Source organism: Hibiscus syriacus, unplaced genomic scaffold (genome assembly GCF_006381635.1).
Source record: "Hibiscus syriacus cultivar Baekdansim isolate YM2019G1 unplaced genomic scaffold, ASM638163v2 tig00110258_pilon, whole genome shotgun sequence".
NCBI lineage: Eukaryota > Viridiplantae > Streptophyta > Magnoliopsida > Malvales > Malvaceae > Hibiscus > Hibiscus syriacus.
The window spans coordinates 174,985-189,528 of record NW_024062649.1 but is presented as its reverse complement, the minus strand read 5'-3'; the positions used below and the strand labels follow the sequence as shown (position 1 = coordinate 189,528).

General features: G+C 33.1%; 1 protein-coding gene across 1 annotated transcript; it reads right to left on the bottom strand.

The window, feature by feature from the left end:
• Positions 1–1,853: 1,853 nt before the first annotated feature.
• Positions 1,854–7,205, bottom strand: LOC120115097. The gene is made up of 6 exons (XM_039135846.1): positions 6,647–7,205; positions 5,760–5,983; positions 3,762–5,423; positions 3,513–3,676; positions 3,153–3,339; positions 1,854–3,047 (listed from the first exon to the last, which is right to left on the bottom strand). Exons 2-6 carry the CDS (start codon positions 5,908–5,910, stop codon positions 2,434–2,436), a joined length of 2,778 nt encoding a protein of 925 aa, XP_038991777.1. The 5' UTR covers positions 5,911–5,983; positions 6,647–7,205; the 3' UTR covers positions 1,854–2,433.
• Between the last annotated feature and the right edge of the window lie 7,339 nt (positions 7,206–14,544).

The window sequence follows — 14,544 nt, the reverse complement described above, 5'->3', positions numbered from 1 at the left end:
AATTGTGCCATGATCAATGTTGTTAATGCACCTAGTAGACGTAGTTAGGCATTGCACTCGCCTTCTCGAGCAGGTACATTTGATCATGCAATCATTCTCTAGGATGATAGGTATATGGGAAGAAAGTAGATAATTTTATATGTTGCATTTTTGTTTTTCATAATTGTGCTTTTACTAGTAAGAAAGGAGATAATATCGAATTCTTTAATTCTCATAATACAATCATGCATATATTATTGGCCAACAAATGAAAATTTTGGCATGTTTTGTGAGATTTAATTGGCTCACTATTTATAGTTTATTATCATGATTGTTCACCTTAATCTTATTCCATGTGTATGCATAGACTTGCATGCAAAAACACTTGAATAAACATACTGTGCTACACTCGAGTGACTGCTCTTTCTGTACCTTGTGTCTCATGCCGTATACAAGCTCTAGTGTCTCGAGTTCATAGTGCTCTTGGCAGTTCTGGTTATGTTGGAATCCAGGAGTCACAGTTATTCTTTCTTTTCGGGAACAATCAACTGGTTTATTGGTTTATTATTGACATTTGACACGAGTGATTTACAGGCTGAACAATGGATAAATAAAATGAATGGACCTGCACATGCCGAAGTATTGGAAGTAGAACCAGAAGCTCGGCCAGAAAGGTCAGTGTGACTATCTTCTATCATAGCCATATCATGTACTCATCCACCATTCTCATAGGCTTTTAACAGTCTTGGACTCGGAGCAAATGTTCTGCGCCAATCGAAAGTCGGACTCCTTAATGACCCGGTTGCGCGAGAAAACTATCTGCCAAGTTGGGTGCTGGAAAAAGAAAAGCGTCCAAGAACCAGGACTCCACTACCCCTTCTGATAGAGACCTGATCGAAGAAGATGATGGTGCCGAGGATTTAGATAGCAGAAGCAGTGCATTTTCTAGGAAGAGAGCCGTTCCTCCGACTTCACAATTACAGGTAAAGAAAAAACTGAAGTAACTGATTGTCTTCAAGTGCCTGAATGTAGCAAAATGCTATGTACTTTGTAGTGTATTTAATGACTTTGTAAACACTTCTCCCAAATGGAAATGTGAAAGAAATTTTGAAGCTTTTGTTCTTTAGATCAATGTATTAGTATATGCAAGATTCTTTTGAGAAATTACATTATAATGGTCCTTGTGTTTCCCTTTGTCCTCTTTTTCGGGAAAATGCCCTTATGTGGGGTGGGGGTGGGTTTCTTCACTAGAGCAGGGCATTAAGTGAAATTTGACCTGGCTTCTCCTAGGTAATTCAATGGTGTTCTTTATTGAGTTCCAAATGAATGGTTCTGTTTGAAAAACGTTTCAGCTGTCGCTTTTTTCCATTAGTGGCTTGAATTTTATGGGTTTAGTTGTTTACATTTCGTAATAAATTCATGGGTTGTACTTCTCTGATAGGACCATGCTTTTCCATGGCATTTGACAACATTTTAGTTGTCAACGTGGGCATGATGGCATGGTGATGAATTAGGTAACATATCAAAATTCAGACTTATTTAGGTAATAAAAGGATAAAAGAGCTGAGTTATAGTTATGTTCTTAACCTCATATTTGTTTTTTTTTTTTTTGGGAAGCTACTCTTTACTACCTAAACTATTAGTTTTGATTCATTTAGTATCTAAATTTTCAATTTTTTTTCAAAACCAAATCTAACGTTTAGTTTTCATTTCATTTTAGTACTAAAATAAAACAAAAACTAAAGTTTTTAATGACAGGTAATAAAATAAATAAAAAACTAAATTTTAGGTATAGTTTTAAAAAAAATTATAAGTTTAGATTTTAAAACGGACTAAAACTGATAGTTTAGTACTAAACACATAATTTACCCTTGTTTTTTTTTACAAGATGTTCAGTGTTATTATTTTCAGCAATCATAGCTTCTACATGTGCATACATGCATGCATACATACACGCACATATATTATGAAATCTATCAAAGTAGTCGATCATTCCACACATACACACTCAAAGGAAGAAAACCAGTTGACAACCCTAGGAATGGATGAAATCAATCAAAGAACACACAATCCACACAAGCAAATGCACACTAAACTCCATAAACTCTATCACTAAGATATAGCAGTTTCCGAAATGACACTGCAGTGTAGTTACTGATTAAACTAAACCAAGAAAGGCCTCTGAAGTCAGGTGTTGGCTTTGCAATGGATCTCTGCACATGAAACACGAAGCTTCGAAGTCGCTAGTAAGATATCCGGGTTGATGGTTATCCGACATTACAAAAACGTAGTCGATGCATCTGATAAAACACATGGAAGGAAGAGTTGCATCAATCCCTTCTCGCTTGTTGGGACTTGATTAGCTTGCTTTTCTCCCACTCTGCCCTTCGGAGAGAGGCATTATTCGTATGAAGTATGAACAAAACCGAGTCAGTTGTCTTGTAAAAGTTCATGTCACTCTTCTAGTCCTCCACCATGATATTCACATTCAGGACTTACATTTATGTAGGTTGTGATAGTGTCTTCAACTAAGTCGTCCAGGATATCTTCAGCAAGCTCAACACTGATAAAATCTGCATCGAGTCGAAGATCCATCCATGTTCCCGTCTTGGACAAGTCTTTTCTGACTACCTGGTCCAAACTACGAGGCAGTGGCATCGGGAGCACGTGCCAATAAACTCTTTGCCAGATCTCTTCTATGGTATTTTTCATGTTCGGGAGATGCCGGATGTTAGTTTTAACAAATGACACGCCGGGGGAACCGAAATAATACCCACATACCTCCACGAGAACTTCGTTAATGCAGTCAAGGAGCAGTTTTTTGTCATGACAGAGTTGGTTGGGTAAGTATTCTACCTCATCGAGCAACAAAGGGTCAAGAAGCTGGTCCGAAGAAAGTGACCTGATGTAGAGTTCGTCCCAGTCGAAACTTGAGGCTTGTAGCACTGCCTTTACATGCTCAAATACCGATTCCTTGTCATCCATACAAGTTTTAAAACGACTACTGTGGTTTGCTGAAGAACCATGTTCTTCGAATCGAATTCTTAACGGTTGTAAGGATGTTTCACCTGAGGATTGGTGAAAAACTTGGCATTATCCGAAATGTTGTGCAACAAAGTTGAAAACAAATTCAGAATATGAAATAGAACATAAGGCTATTCTCGAATGCCTACCAGAAATTGATCTGATGCTAGCAGGGCTGATAAAGTCATCTGCGAATATTGGCTCAAGAACTGATACGGGACTTGGCCGCTCCTGTATATCACTAACACTCTCTTGACCTTCAACCTTTTTGGCGACTGACGAGTTTGATGGAGATGCTAACGGAGAAAATGACTGTTGGTCCTCTTCAGACAACTCCTGGAGATAGAAAACGAAAACCAGTAGGGCAAGATAAAACATATACAGTTCATACAACAAAATGGAACAATGCAAGATAATTAGAAGAGCCTCTATTTTTCGAGCATTGTGAATACTCGTCACTATGAGCTACTTTATAAATATATCTACACGAGCGACTAGCATTACTCTACCTGTTTCGAACATTCCGGATATTGTTTTTCATCATGAACTTCAGATACACCAACAATTTTGTCATCTCTAGTAATTGAAGAGTTACTTGTCCCATAAGAAGTGTCCGAGAGCTTAGTTTCTTCCTGAACCATCGATTCAGTTTCTTTAACAATACTCACAGCACCTGTATAATTGTTTATGAAGTTGAACTATTAATAAACCTCAATATTCATGATTGCATCATAAATTCAATAGATTTAATATGATACCTCCGCAACTTGTTTCATGTTTAGTAAAATGATCATTTTGATCCCCTCCGTCGTCATTCACAAAAGTGCCGAGTTTATCTGAAACTATATCATCACCTTGGACTTCATCACCGGTTTTGTTATCCGAAATGCAAAGCTGGATCTCCAGTTCCTCAGCTGCTTGAGTTGTATGACAGACGTTGTTGAGTTCATTGTTTTCATCCAGTTTCAGGAATTTGTCAGAGCCAGCAAATCTCGTCGGTGGAGTTATAAAACTAGGCTCCGAACTCCTCCTAGGGCTGCCTACAGGGGAGGAGTTATAATCAGGGAGACGGAGAATCCTCCCCAAGGTTTTCGGGACCTGTCTGCTTGAAAGATCCACGCTGTTTCCTCCATTTGTTAGCATCTCGGAGAGATGTTTCTTTGCCTCGATATAGAAGTTCGAATGCCTGGAAAAATTAGTCTCACAATCTATACTTGTTTCAGTGTCCTTTAGCTTTCTTGCCCTCTCCCCTTTTTTGACACTGGAAGGTTTGGCAACTCTTTCTATAAAGAAATGGTCTTTAGTTGGAGAATTCATTGTAATATATTCCTTATATCCTCCGGTGTCCCCCGGATTTCTCCGCTTACTCGGAACCCTTTTGGATATTTCATTGATGGGGATTCTATGTTGCTCTCTTCCCATAGCATGTTTCCACTTTCTTTTTATTTCAGCCAGAAAAAAGTGGGAACCAACTTTCTCATTCGCCTCTTGATGTCTGATGTGCTTAGGTTCCAGCAATGAGCCACGGCTGCTTCCGGTTTCAGGCGTTTGTGAGCTTGTCGGCCCAGGCTTCAAAACTACAATTCTAGTGGAACCTTCGGAAATCTTATTTCCATCCGATGAGTCTCTTCCCTGAGAATTGGACCTTCTTCTAAAGAAATTCCGCTGTTTTCTATTAACAGGTTCATTTGATTGTTTTAAACCAACAGGCTCCTTCTCTGGAAAGTTGGATCCGGAAAGAGGCTTAGACTCTTCATCTCCAGCATCCGGCAAGTCTTTAACATATTTCACCAGAAATGAGTTCGGATCTCGAAGAAGTTTCAAAAACAATTCCCCGTCTAAACTCAAAACTTGAAGTGCATCCATGACTTCTTTCGAGGCTTGGAGTTCACCACCTTCCATAAGTTGGTTCCTGTTAATAAGCTTCTGTCTTATTAAGAACTTGACAGCCTCACTCAATCTTTCTTCAAAACCAGAACTCTTGGGGCTTCGCTGCAAATTGTCTTCGGCAGGCTGATCATGATTCACATAGTTATTTTGTTTTTTATCGATTTCCTGACAAAACTCCTCCACAAGATTGTCTACATCAAGACTGTTTGTAGGTTGTTGCTCGGGTTTATGCTGACAAGATACTTCCAATGCCAAGTTCTTGGCAGCATCGACATCCAGGCTGTTACCGGAACTTTTCTTGTGAGTTTTGTTTTTTCTTTTCCGGTTCTTCCTTCTGTTGTCTACTTCCCCCGAACCAAACTCTTTTGCTTCATGTTCAGTATTATTTGCTTCTTTCTTAGTAACTTGCTCTCTCGACATTTCTTCTTCTAGGAGTTTCTTCACACTAGGCTTACATGTATCCGTCGCCATTGCCTTCTCTTCGCCCGAACTAGTTGACATGTCAAGTTTATTTCCTGAATTTTCCATACCTGCAAATTTAAAAGAGTGCTTAGAACCAATGTTGATCCGAGCCTCCGACTATTCATTTTGCACCCTGTACAAAACGCTCATTCGGACATGGGTATGTGAACATAGCCATGAGCAATGTGCATTCATATCTAACATTCACGACTAATCCAAGTAATCAAATTTCTAACTACATATTAAAAAAAGGATTTCGGACATAAAGATACGAACAAGCCAAAAAATCTATGAATGCTATAAGAACAATCCGAAAGGCCGTTTATAAATCACTTTCGCAACTTCAAACAAAGTAAAAATCCACTTGCATTGGAAAATGCTTCAAAATTCCTTACAGAACTTACCAACTGCATCGATATCGTCGCGTCTTCTAGTTGAAAGCAGTCTCTGAGTCATTCGACCATGGCAGAAATCGAACATAGTGATCAATCCCCATATACAACCCAACTGATCCTTCTCGTATTGAAGAGGGCGACTATTCGATCTTTTCCCCATGATAAATACAGTCTTTATTCGAGATTATAATGCTCACTGAATCAAAAGAAAGTTTGCCGAGGCGACTCCGAATCTGATAAACAGATAGAATCAACAATTAGGACATAACAAAGAGCTGCAACACAAGAACAAAGGAGACAAAAGGGCACATCTTGATCACATAATTTGCTACACGTTCAAACCAGAAATTGGAAATTGATCATGTCAGAATTCATGAAATTGCAGACAAATTCATCATTCACAACAGACGAATCACATGACTGATCTGCAAGAAACTGGAGAAGAGACCATCACCACAAGGAGACCAGACATTGATCAGTCAAAAAAAAACCAGAGAATTCCTTGTACATATCAGGTTTTAGAGACATCAATTCATAACTTTCCCTAAACAATGCTAAACCCTTTCCTTGTAAGCCCTTTTCTTACACAAATATGACCCTAATTTCCTTCATGCAGCACCTAAATCATAGTCCAATAATGTCACATAAACTCTAAAAAAAATGTAGAATCAGATAAGCGATTGATTTGATAAGAGAAGGAAGAAAAATAAGACCCCCAAACCAGAAAGAACTAGAAGAGAGCAACAGGCACAGAAAATGCAGCTGACATGTTATTACCATAAAAGATTAAAAAAATTCCAATTTCAACAACTCAAGTTTCCCCAAAGGGGAGTAAACCACAAGCTTCAAAGGGCAAAAACTTCCTTTGGATGCCAAGGTATATATCATTAAACTACCTTTCTTTTTGCCTTAAAACCAGTGAAAAACCAGTGCCTCAAGGAAACGGTTAACTTCTTTTTCCCTCCCTTTTTCTTGGATCTTTACTTCAATGGAAACATCAATTGAAACTGAAGATTACAGATTGATGAGATCTTGAAATGAACAAAAAGACTAGCAAAATCATCAACTTGGGGAAGTGATCAAAGTCTTTGATAGAGTGAACTCCTTGAAGACTCTGCCTTTTTTGCATGGCCTAAAGCTGAATTCCCATAGATTAAAAAAGGCCAGAATCATACTGTTTTTGTACAATTAGCATACTTGAAGTGCTTCAAAAACTGGGTAGTTTCTCTTTTTTGTTATTTCCAATAAAAGAGAAAAAAGAACTCTTCTTGAATGCCATATCTCAAATTACTTGAAACAAACAAATTCTCACTTCTTCCATTGACAAGCAGCCAAGAACCAAGCTTTCCATGAACACCCAAATCAGTATTTTGTTGAAAAAACCTAATGAAAAACAAATCAAATCTGATTTCTTTTTCTTTTTCAAGGAAATTTCCCCTTCAATTCTTCAACCTCAGAAGCTAGCATGTAGCACCAAGCTTTCCCACAGACAGACAAAAAAAACAGAGTAAAAAAATTAAAACATGCAATATAAGAAATAACAGTGATCAAAAGAGAGGAGAAGAGAAGAAGAAGAAGAAGAATCTGTGGGTGGTGATGGCGGCATGTTTTGACAACCAAAAAACAGGAAGAAAATAATGGCTTTTAGCTGGCACCGACCCTTGAATTTTTCATGAAGAAAACTGGGAATTGGCAGGCATTATGGACTGGGAAAATCAGGAGAAAACAAAGAAAAAAAGAGCAGAGAAATGTTTGAAAAGAGGAGAAATGGAAATAATAAAAATGAAAAAGAAATCAGAGAGAGTGATAGTGGAAGAGAAAGAGAAGTTTAACATTACAAAGATTGTTGGCCAAAGACAAAGGAAGTCGTCGATAGTTAGGAACAGAAGACGTGACAGTTGGTTTTTTTTTTTGGAATTGGACCCCACTTTTAAAGCAATTATTGAAATAAAAATGAAAATATTATTATAAAGGTTAAATTACGTATTTAGTATCTAAATTATTAATTTTAATCTCTTTTCGTATTTAAAATTTATTTTTTTAAATCATACCTAAAGTTTAATTTTTGTTTTATTTTAGTATCTCGACTTTTAAATTTTAGTTTTTGTTTTATTTTAGTACCTCTTTCAAAATTGAACATCAAGTTTTGAAAAGATTGAAAGTTTATGTACTAAAACGGATAAAAACCGATAGTTTAAGTACTAAATGTGTTAAGTTTTTAACTGTGGGTACTAAAATGAAATGAAAACTAAACTTTAAGCATGATTTTGAAAAATTAAAAGTTTAGGTACTAAAACGAACCAAAATTGATAGTTTAGATACTAAATATATAGTTTCTCCTATTATAAATTATAGGAAACTACAAGTTTAATATTCTAAATATCATTTTTATTCAGTTTTGGTTACTCAATTAGTTTTTAAAATCATACCCAATATTATGTTGTGATTTTATTTTGATCATCCACTATTAAAAATTAACAGAACTATTGATGTGGTAAATTTTTATTTTTCAATGATGATGTGACATTATCTTATGGAGACACATTAGTATCACCATTAATTTTTTAACAACGGATGAGTAAAGTGGAACCACAACACAACGTTTGGAATGATTAAAAAATAGTTCAATGACCAAAATGGAACAAAAATGATAGTTGAGGTGCAAAAATATAAATTTACCCTAAATTATATTAGATTTGTTCATATGTTTGGTGTAATTTAGATTTAATTCGAATTTATTTTATAGCTTGAGTTATTATTAAAATTTAGGACAAAAAAACATGAAATTAACGAAATTTTATATGATTCGATTCGAAAAATTATTTTGAAAATCAAATTTTGAAACATATTTTTCATTACAACTTTTCGGATCGAATCAAATCGAATTAGATCATTTTAAATAAAATACTACTATTTTGAAGAAAAAAATGTAATTAGGTTATAGAAGTTCAAGAATAAAAGAAATAACTATTTCCATTTTATATTACCTTTTAGAAATTATCAATTTTAATCAATTGGTAAAGGTTGAAATTTGTACAAAAATACAAATATAGATTGTCACTATATATTTATTCTGGATACACGTGTCGTGTTTTTTCATATAAATAGTTTTATAAATATTTAATTAATAATATACTGAAATTATAAATATAGTAATTATTTTCATTGTGTCATGTTAAAATATTTTTGTTGGAATATTATTTTTTTAAAATAAAATATAAAGTTTATTAAAAATTAATTGCTGGATAAAAACAGGTGTGCGACGTGAGTCGATCCGGATTAATCAAGACGAAGTCTTGTAACCGAGAGGGCAATTAAAAAAATTAACTGGTGGATGAAATATTAAGTTGTTGGAGTAAGGAAAGGGTTTAGATCATACGTTATGAATAAAATAAATTTCATTGAGAGAATTACCTCACGACATTGTTAATAGTATTGTTAATCAATCAATCATGACATTGTTAATAGAATAAATCAAATTTTAAAAAATCATCTCTATAATAAATATTTGTAATAATCGATCCAAATTACCCAATCAATAAATCAAACGTAATATTAAAAGTTCAAATCGTAACAATATTAATCTAACAAATCGAATTAGAAAAATGGTCTCCATAATAAATTTCTGAATGTTTAATTTAAATTAATATTTTTAGTTGATTTATGATATCTTATTTGAATTAGGATGGACCGAAAGAATAAGTGGGGAAAATTATCCCTTGAATGTTTAAAATTATCATATATTTTAGATTATTTTATGTATTTTCAATTGAAAATTTATTTTTGCCCCATAACTTTTATAAGTTCAAGTTCACCATTAAAATTTTAAAAATTCAGATTCGCTCCTTTAACGTAAAATATTACGCCAGATCGTAGATTAAATAGTATAATTAATTTATGGGATTAAACGAAGGAGGCTTTAGTTCAATTAGTGAAGGTTAAGATCTTGAAAATTTGAATTTATAAGTTATAGTATATTGTTTTCTAAAAAGCTAACAATTAGTTGATTTAACGGATAAAGCGTCAAATCTTTTAAGTAAGATTATTAGTTTGAATTTTAATATTTGTAAATAGAGTAAATTATGTTGAGAGGATCGTCTTCGTCTCTGTCGTACTTGTTCGAATTAATCAACTAAGAAATCGGATATTGTTGGTTATATAAAAATATTATTATTTTTTTAAAAAAAAGATCTAGATTTAAACTCACACACATATGTAGATTATGTTGTTTGAACTCGAATCATTAAAGAAGAAAAATTAAATATATTTCGGATATTAATATTTTAATTAATTGAGTTGATTCTAGAGGTGGAGGTTCCTAAACTAGTATTTAAAATTTAAAATTTCTTATGTTGGTCCCTAAACCATGACTTTTGTTTTATATTGGTCATTGAAATTTAAAAAATTCTATATTAATCCTCAAACTATCAATATCATTATATTTTGATCCTTTTATTTACGTATCATTGACTCTAGTGTTTTTTAAGGGCTTGAGAAATGAACACATGATTGTTGATGTGAACAATGAGGTTGTGACAGCCGTAGGCTATTTACCCATTTTGATTTGGACGAAGAGTCTCAACTGATATTTTAGGAGAGTGTGAAAGATGTTAAGTCGAGGAAGAGTGAGAAAGTAGACGAATAGTTCAAAAGGGTTGATCTCTCTTCCAATATTACACGAGGCTTATATATTAATTTACATTGTTGATGTCATGCCTAAAGTTATCATAGATATGGGAGACCAAAGGCGTTCGTCTTATGGAATAGTTTTCCTGAAGGTTGTGCTTGCTAGAATTGTGGTTCCCTTTTATTGCTTGGTTTCAACGATATTCAATACTATTAAAGGGTACAAGATTCACTAGTGACAAATAAAAGATAAATAAATGTTAAGGGTTTGAGTATATGCATTTTTAATGAAAAAATTAGATTAAAAGTATCGTTTTTATAGTGAGATTTTACATAACTCGATCTAAATTCAAGAGAATACAATATTTTTGGCTGAAATCAAACCCAATCGATTTAACTCAAAGAATTTGCGATCTTTAGGCTTTTGATGATAAGTTGAAGGACATCTGTGATCTAATTGGTAATAATCTTGAGCCTAAGTTAAAGGATTTGTTGCATTCTTTGAGGTCCCAAGTTCGAGCACTAGAAGTGTGAGCGTTCAATATCAAATGATTGAGAGTTGTCTTTGAAATATATTATTTTGTACTTACCCAAGATTCATAAAAAACCAATTAATCAAATACTAATAGTATTAATTTTTTTTCTAGTAACCCAAAAATAAAGCATATAAATGGTTGGCATTTAGGTGATAAGGTGAGATAATAATTTACATTAATTTGTATTTAAGAAACCAATTTATAAACTATGATTTTATGGCCATGAAAGTTCATGAAGTTGGTGGTTGTCTAGTAAGAATTGATATCAATTTGCTAAAGCACATTTGCCTAGACAACCCCTTCCTTTTGATTATTTATTTATTTATTTAAGTAACCCACTTTTGGTTTTAGATTTAGCCAGGGACGGAACTATAATTAAATATTGACAGAGGCCAAAATATTAGACTATCTAAGAAAAATAGAGATTATTAGATGTTTAAACTCGAAATTCAGCATGAACTAAATGACTTTAATGATTAAGGGATTGTTGTTATCCTTGAGGTCCTGGGTTCAAGCACGTATGTAGGGGTATGAGCGTTCATTGTCAAATAGTTAAAAGTCTTTGTACATATATTATATTGTATTCACCCTAAATTTAAAAAAAAAACTCAAAACTCAAAGGACAACTTCTAATTTGTCTAATATTTAAACTTACAATGATTTAAATTGTATTTAGACCAAAAATTGAAAACACAGACTTATCATTCTTTAGTTCGACCCTACTTGATTAAATATTTAATAATTTTTATATTTTTTAAATTTAAATATTTATTTTTACATGAACCAAAATACTATTAAACTAAAATTATATCAAATATTTAAATTTTAACAGGGGTCGGAGCCCCCCTTGGGCCCTAAGGAGCTCCGTCCCTTATTTTAGCACAAGTTATTTATGTAATATATATATATATATATATATTGTTTTGTTAAATAATTGGTTATTAAAGAGTAATATTTGATGCATTAATCTATATTATTACACTAATCGAATTATTTTAAAAGTTAATTTTTTATATAAACTTATAATATTTTAGATATAAAAAATATCATAAAATAGGGATGATATGAGTGGATTTTCATCCAACCAAATGAAAGTGGAAAGAGAAACTCTTGTATCTAAATCTACCTTACCATATTTGCCCCTTTTACAATATTTAATTACCTAGAAAATTGACTGAAAATTAACTAAATACAAAATTAAACCATCCAATTACTTACATAATACCCCCTTACAATTTTCAAGTACCTAGTATAGTTGGATAAAAAACAGACATTATTAATTTTTAATTAAGTTCAAATACTAATAAAATGGGGAAATGGTTGGCGTAGGGATGTGAAAAAAAATTGGTTTGTATGTTGTCTCTCCGGAATTATTTTGTGATTTAGTATGAATGTTATAATGTTCATCGAAAGATGTCAGATCACAATGCGTCTCTGACAAAACGCAACAACCATAGTGCGTCTTCTGCTTTGTTTTTATAATAAGTATGGCAATTAAAGTGCGTGAAAAATGAAAAAGAACGGGGAAGAATCATTATGTTTCCGGCGTCTTCCCCATCACTGTAACATTTAAACCATTTGGGGAAATGAATCCGGTGAGACAGTATACGAACCAATAATTTTTCTTGACAGCCCCAGTCGGGGGAGAAAATCCCAATAAAATCATCAAACGATTTGAGTGACTAATGAGAGTGTTATTCTCTCTAAAAGTTAGTAGATCCTAAAACAATAAAAAAAATCTAAAAAGACAATTTATCAAATTTTTATTAGGTCCTTCTATAACAGGAACTTGATTAAATTAGTCCTGAATAATTTTTTTGAATAAATTAGTCCTGAATAATTTTTTTGAATAAATTAGTCCTTAATTATTAAATGAATCAATTGAGTTTTTCCTACTATGGGGATTGGTTTAAATTATTTTCTCTACCATTAAATAAAAAAATCGATCTTTGTACGAGAAAAAATAAACAACATTATTTTTTATAGATTTAATATTTACTATTTACAATATATTTTTATAATTAAATTTAAATGGAAAATGTTTTTCTTAATTAAGGCAGTCCATATCGAAATGATTTTGATTATGTTATTTAAGGGTTGGAAAATTTTCCATCCGTCAAAAATGTTTATATAAATGATAGTATGAGTTGACTAATGGCAAGAGAAATTAAAGTGGAAATATGAGTCATCGAAGTTAATTATTTGATGCCATTATATTAAATTAATATTATTTATTAAAATAATATTTAATAAATATATAGTGTGAGGAGAGGGCAATTTTATATTAAAAACCCTAAATAAATAATTATTTAAATAAATAAGGTCATTTAGAAATTATTTGAAAGAATAACTCTCAAATCGTACACATCGAATAATCTCGCGGCCTACAAACAGCCTGTTAAATATTCACACCCTCTAACACGTGAGATATATCTGACTTGGGTGCACTTTTCAGGTAAGCCAATAAAACAATTGGATAAAATGACTTTGCGCATTGCGAAGCGCGAGATAGTCTTTATAATCCAAAATATCGCTAGATTTATGGGGATCTCGCGGCCTACAAAGCGTAAGGACAATAGATTCTCTACCCTCCCTTTAGTGTCCATAGCCTTGTTCGGATACTATTTTCGGGTGGGAAACTGAAATCTTTTTAATTTTTTAATTATAGGCGCGTAGTGTTGTAATTTATCTTTAAGGTGACTATAATATTATCATATATATAAGACATTTTAAGCGGGGTAAAATGAAATTGAAAATGGTTAGAAATTATGGTTTTGTGAATGAAGAAAAAAAATGGTTTGATAGACATATTTGAGTGTTATTTATGACTTGTAAATATGAGTGATTTCAGAATTTAGATGCTTAGAGGTATAATATTGCAACTTATATTTATATTAATGCTAATTTGGCCACATACGAGATATTTTAATGGGGGTAAAAATCGTGTTGGAAAATGTTGGAATGCATGATTTGGTGCATGAAGAAATCAAAAGGGATTGAAAACTAAGTAGTATGTGTTATTAATTAAAAAAGAAATAATGCAAAATGTCCGTTTAATTGATACGTGAGCCTGAACGATTGGGACATTTGTTCTTCGTGTGTATGAGATTCCTATATATAGAGCATAATTTTGGTTGTCCGGTTCTTTCTTGATGTTCGACCAAATGCTTGTCACAAAAAATCAAAGTTGACCGTGGACGACCGGTTTTTTGGTCGTAGTGTATAATCTGGCCCTATTGTAGGTTCATCATCAGCTTCATCTGGATCCTATTCATTTTCAATGGGAGGGAACTCGTATTCATAAACCTTGAATATATTTTCAAGTAAGTAAACTTGATCAATGATTCTCATGTAGGGTATTCGAACAGAAGAAGCAACAACAATGGTGTGCGCACATGAGTATTTGAAAGTTTGGAAGAATCCACACTCGCATGTTTTTTCTCGTAAATTAACCACATATGCATTGTGTTGTATGCCTTCCAATGGCCTCGCAAATTCTGATACATGAAATAATGACATTTCGCGAGAGAAGCATACGTCACTCATTCGAAGCACCAATGGACGTTCATCTTAACTTGTTGAACTTCTGCAAATAGTTTGCGGCAATATGTCGGTAATATGTCGTAAATAAT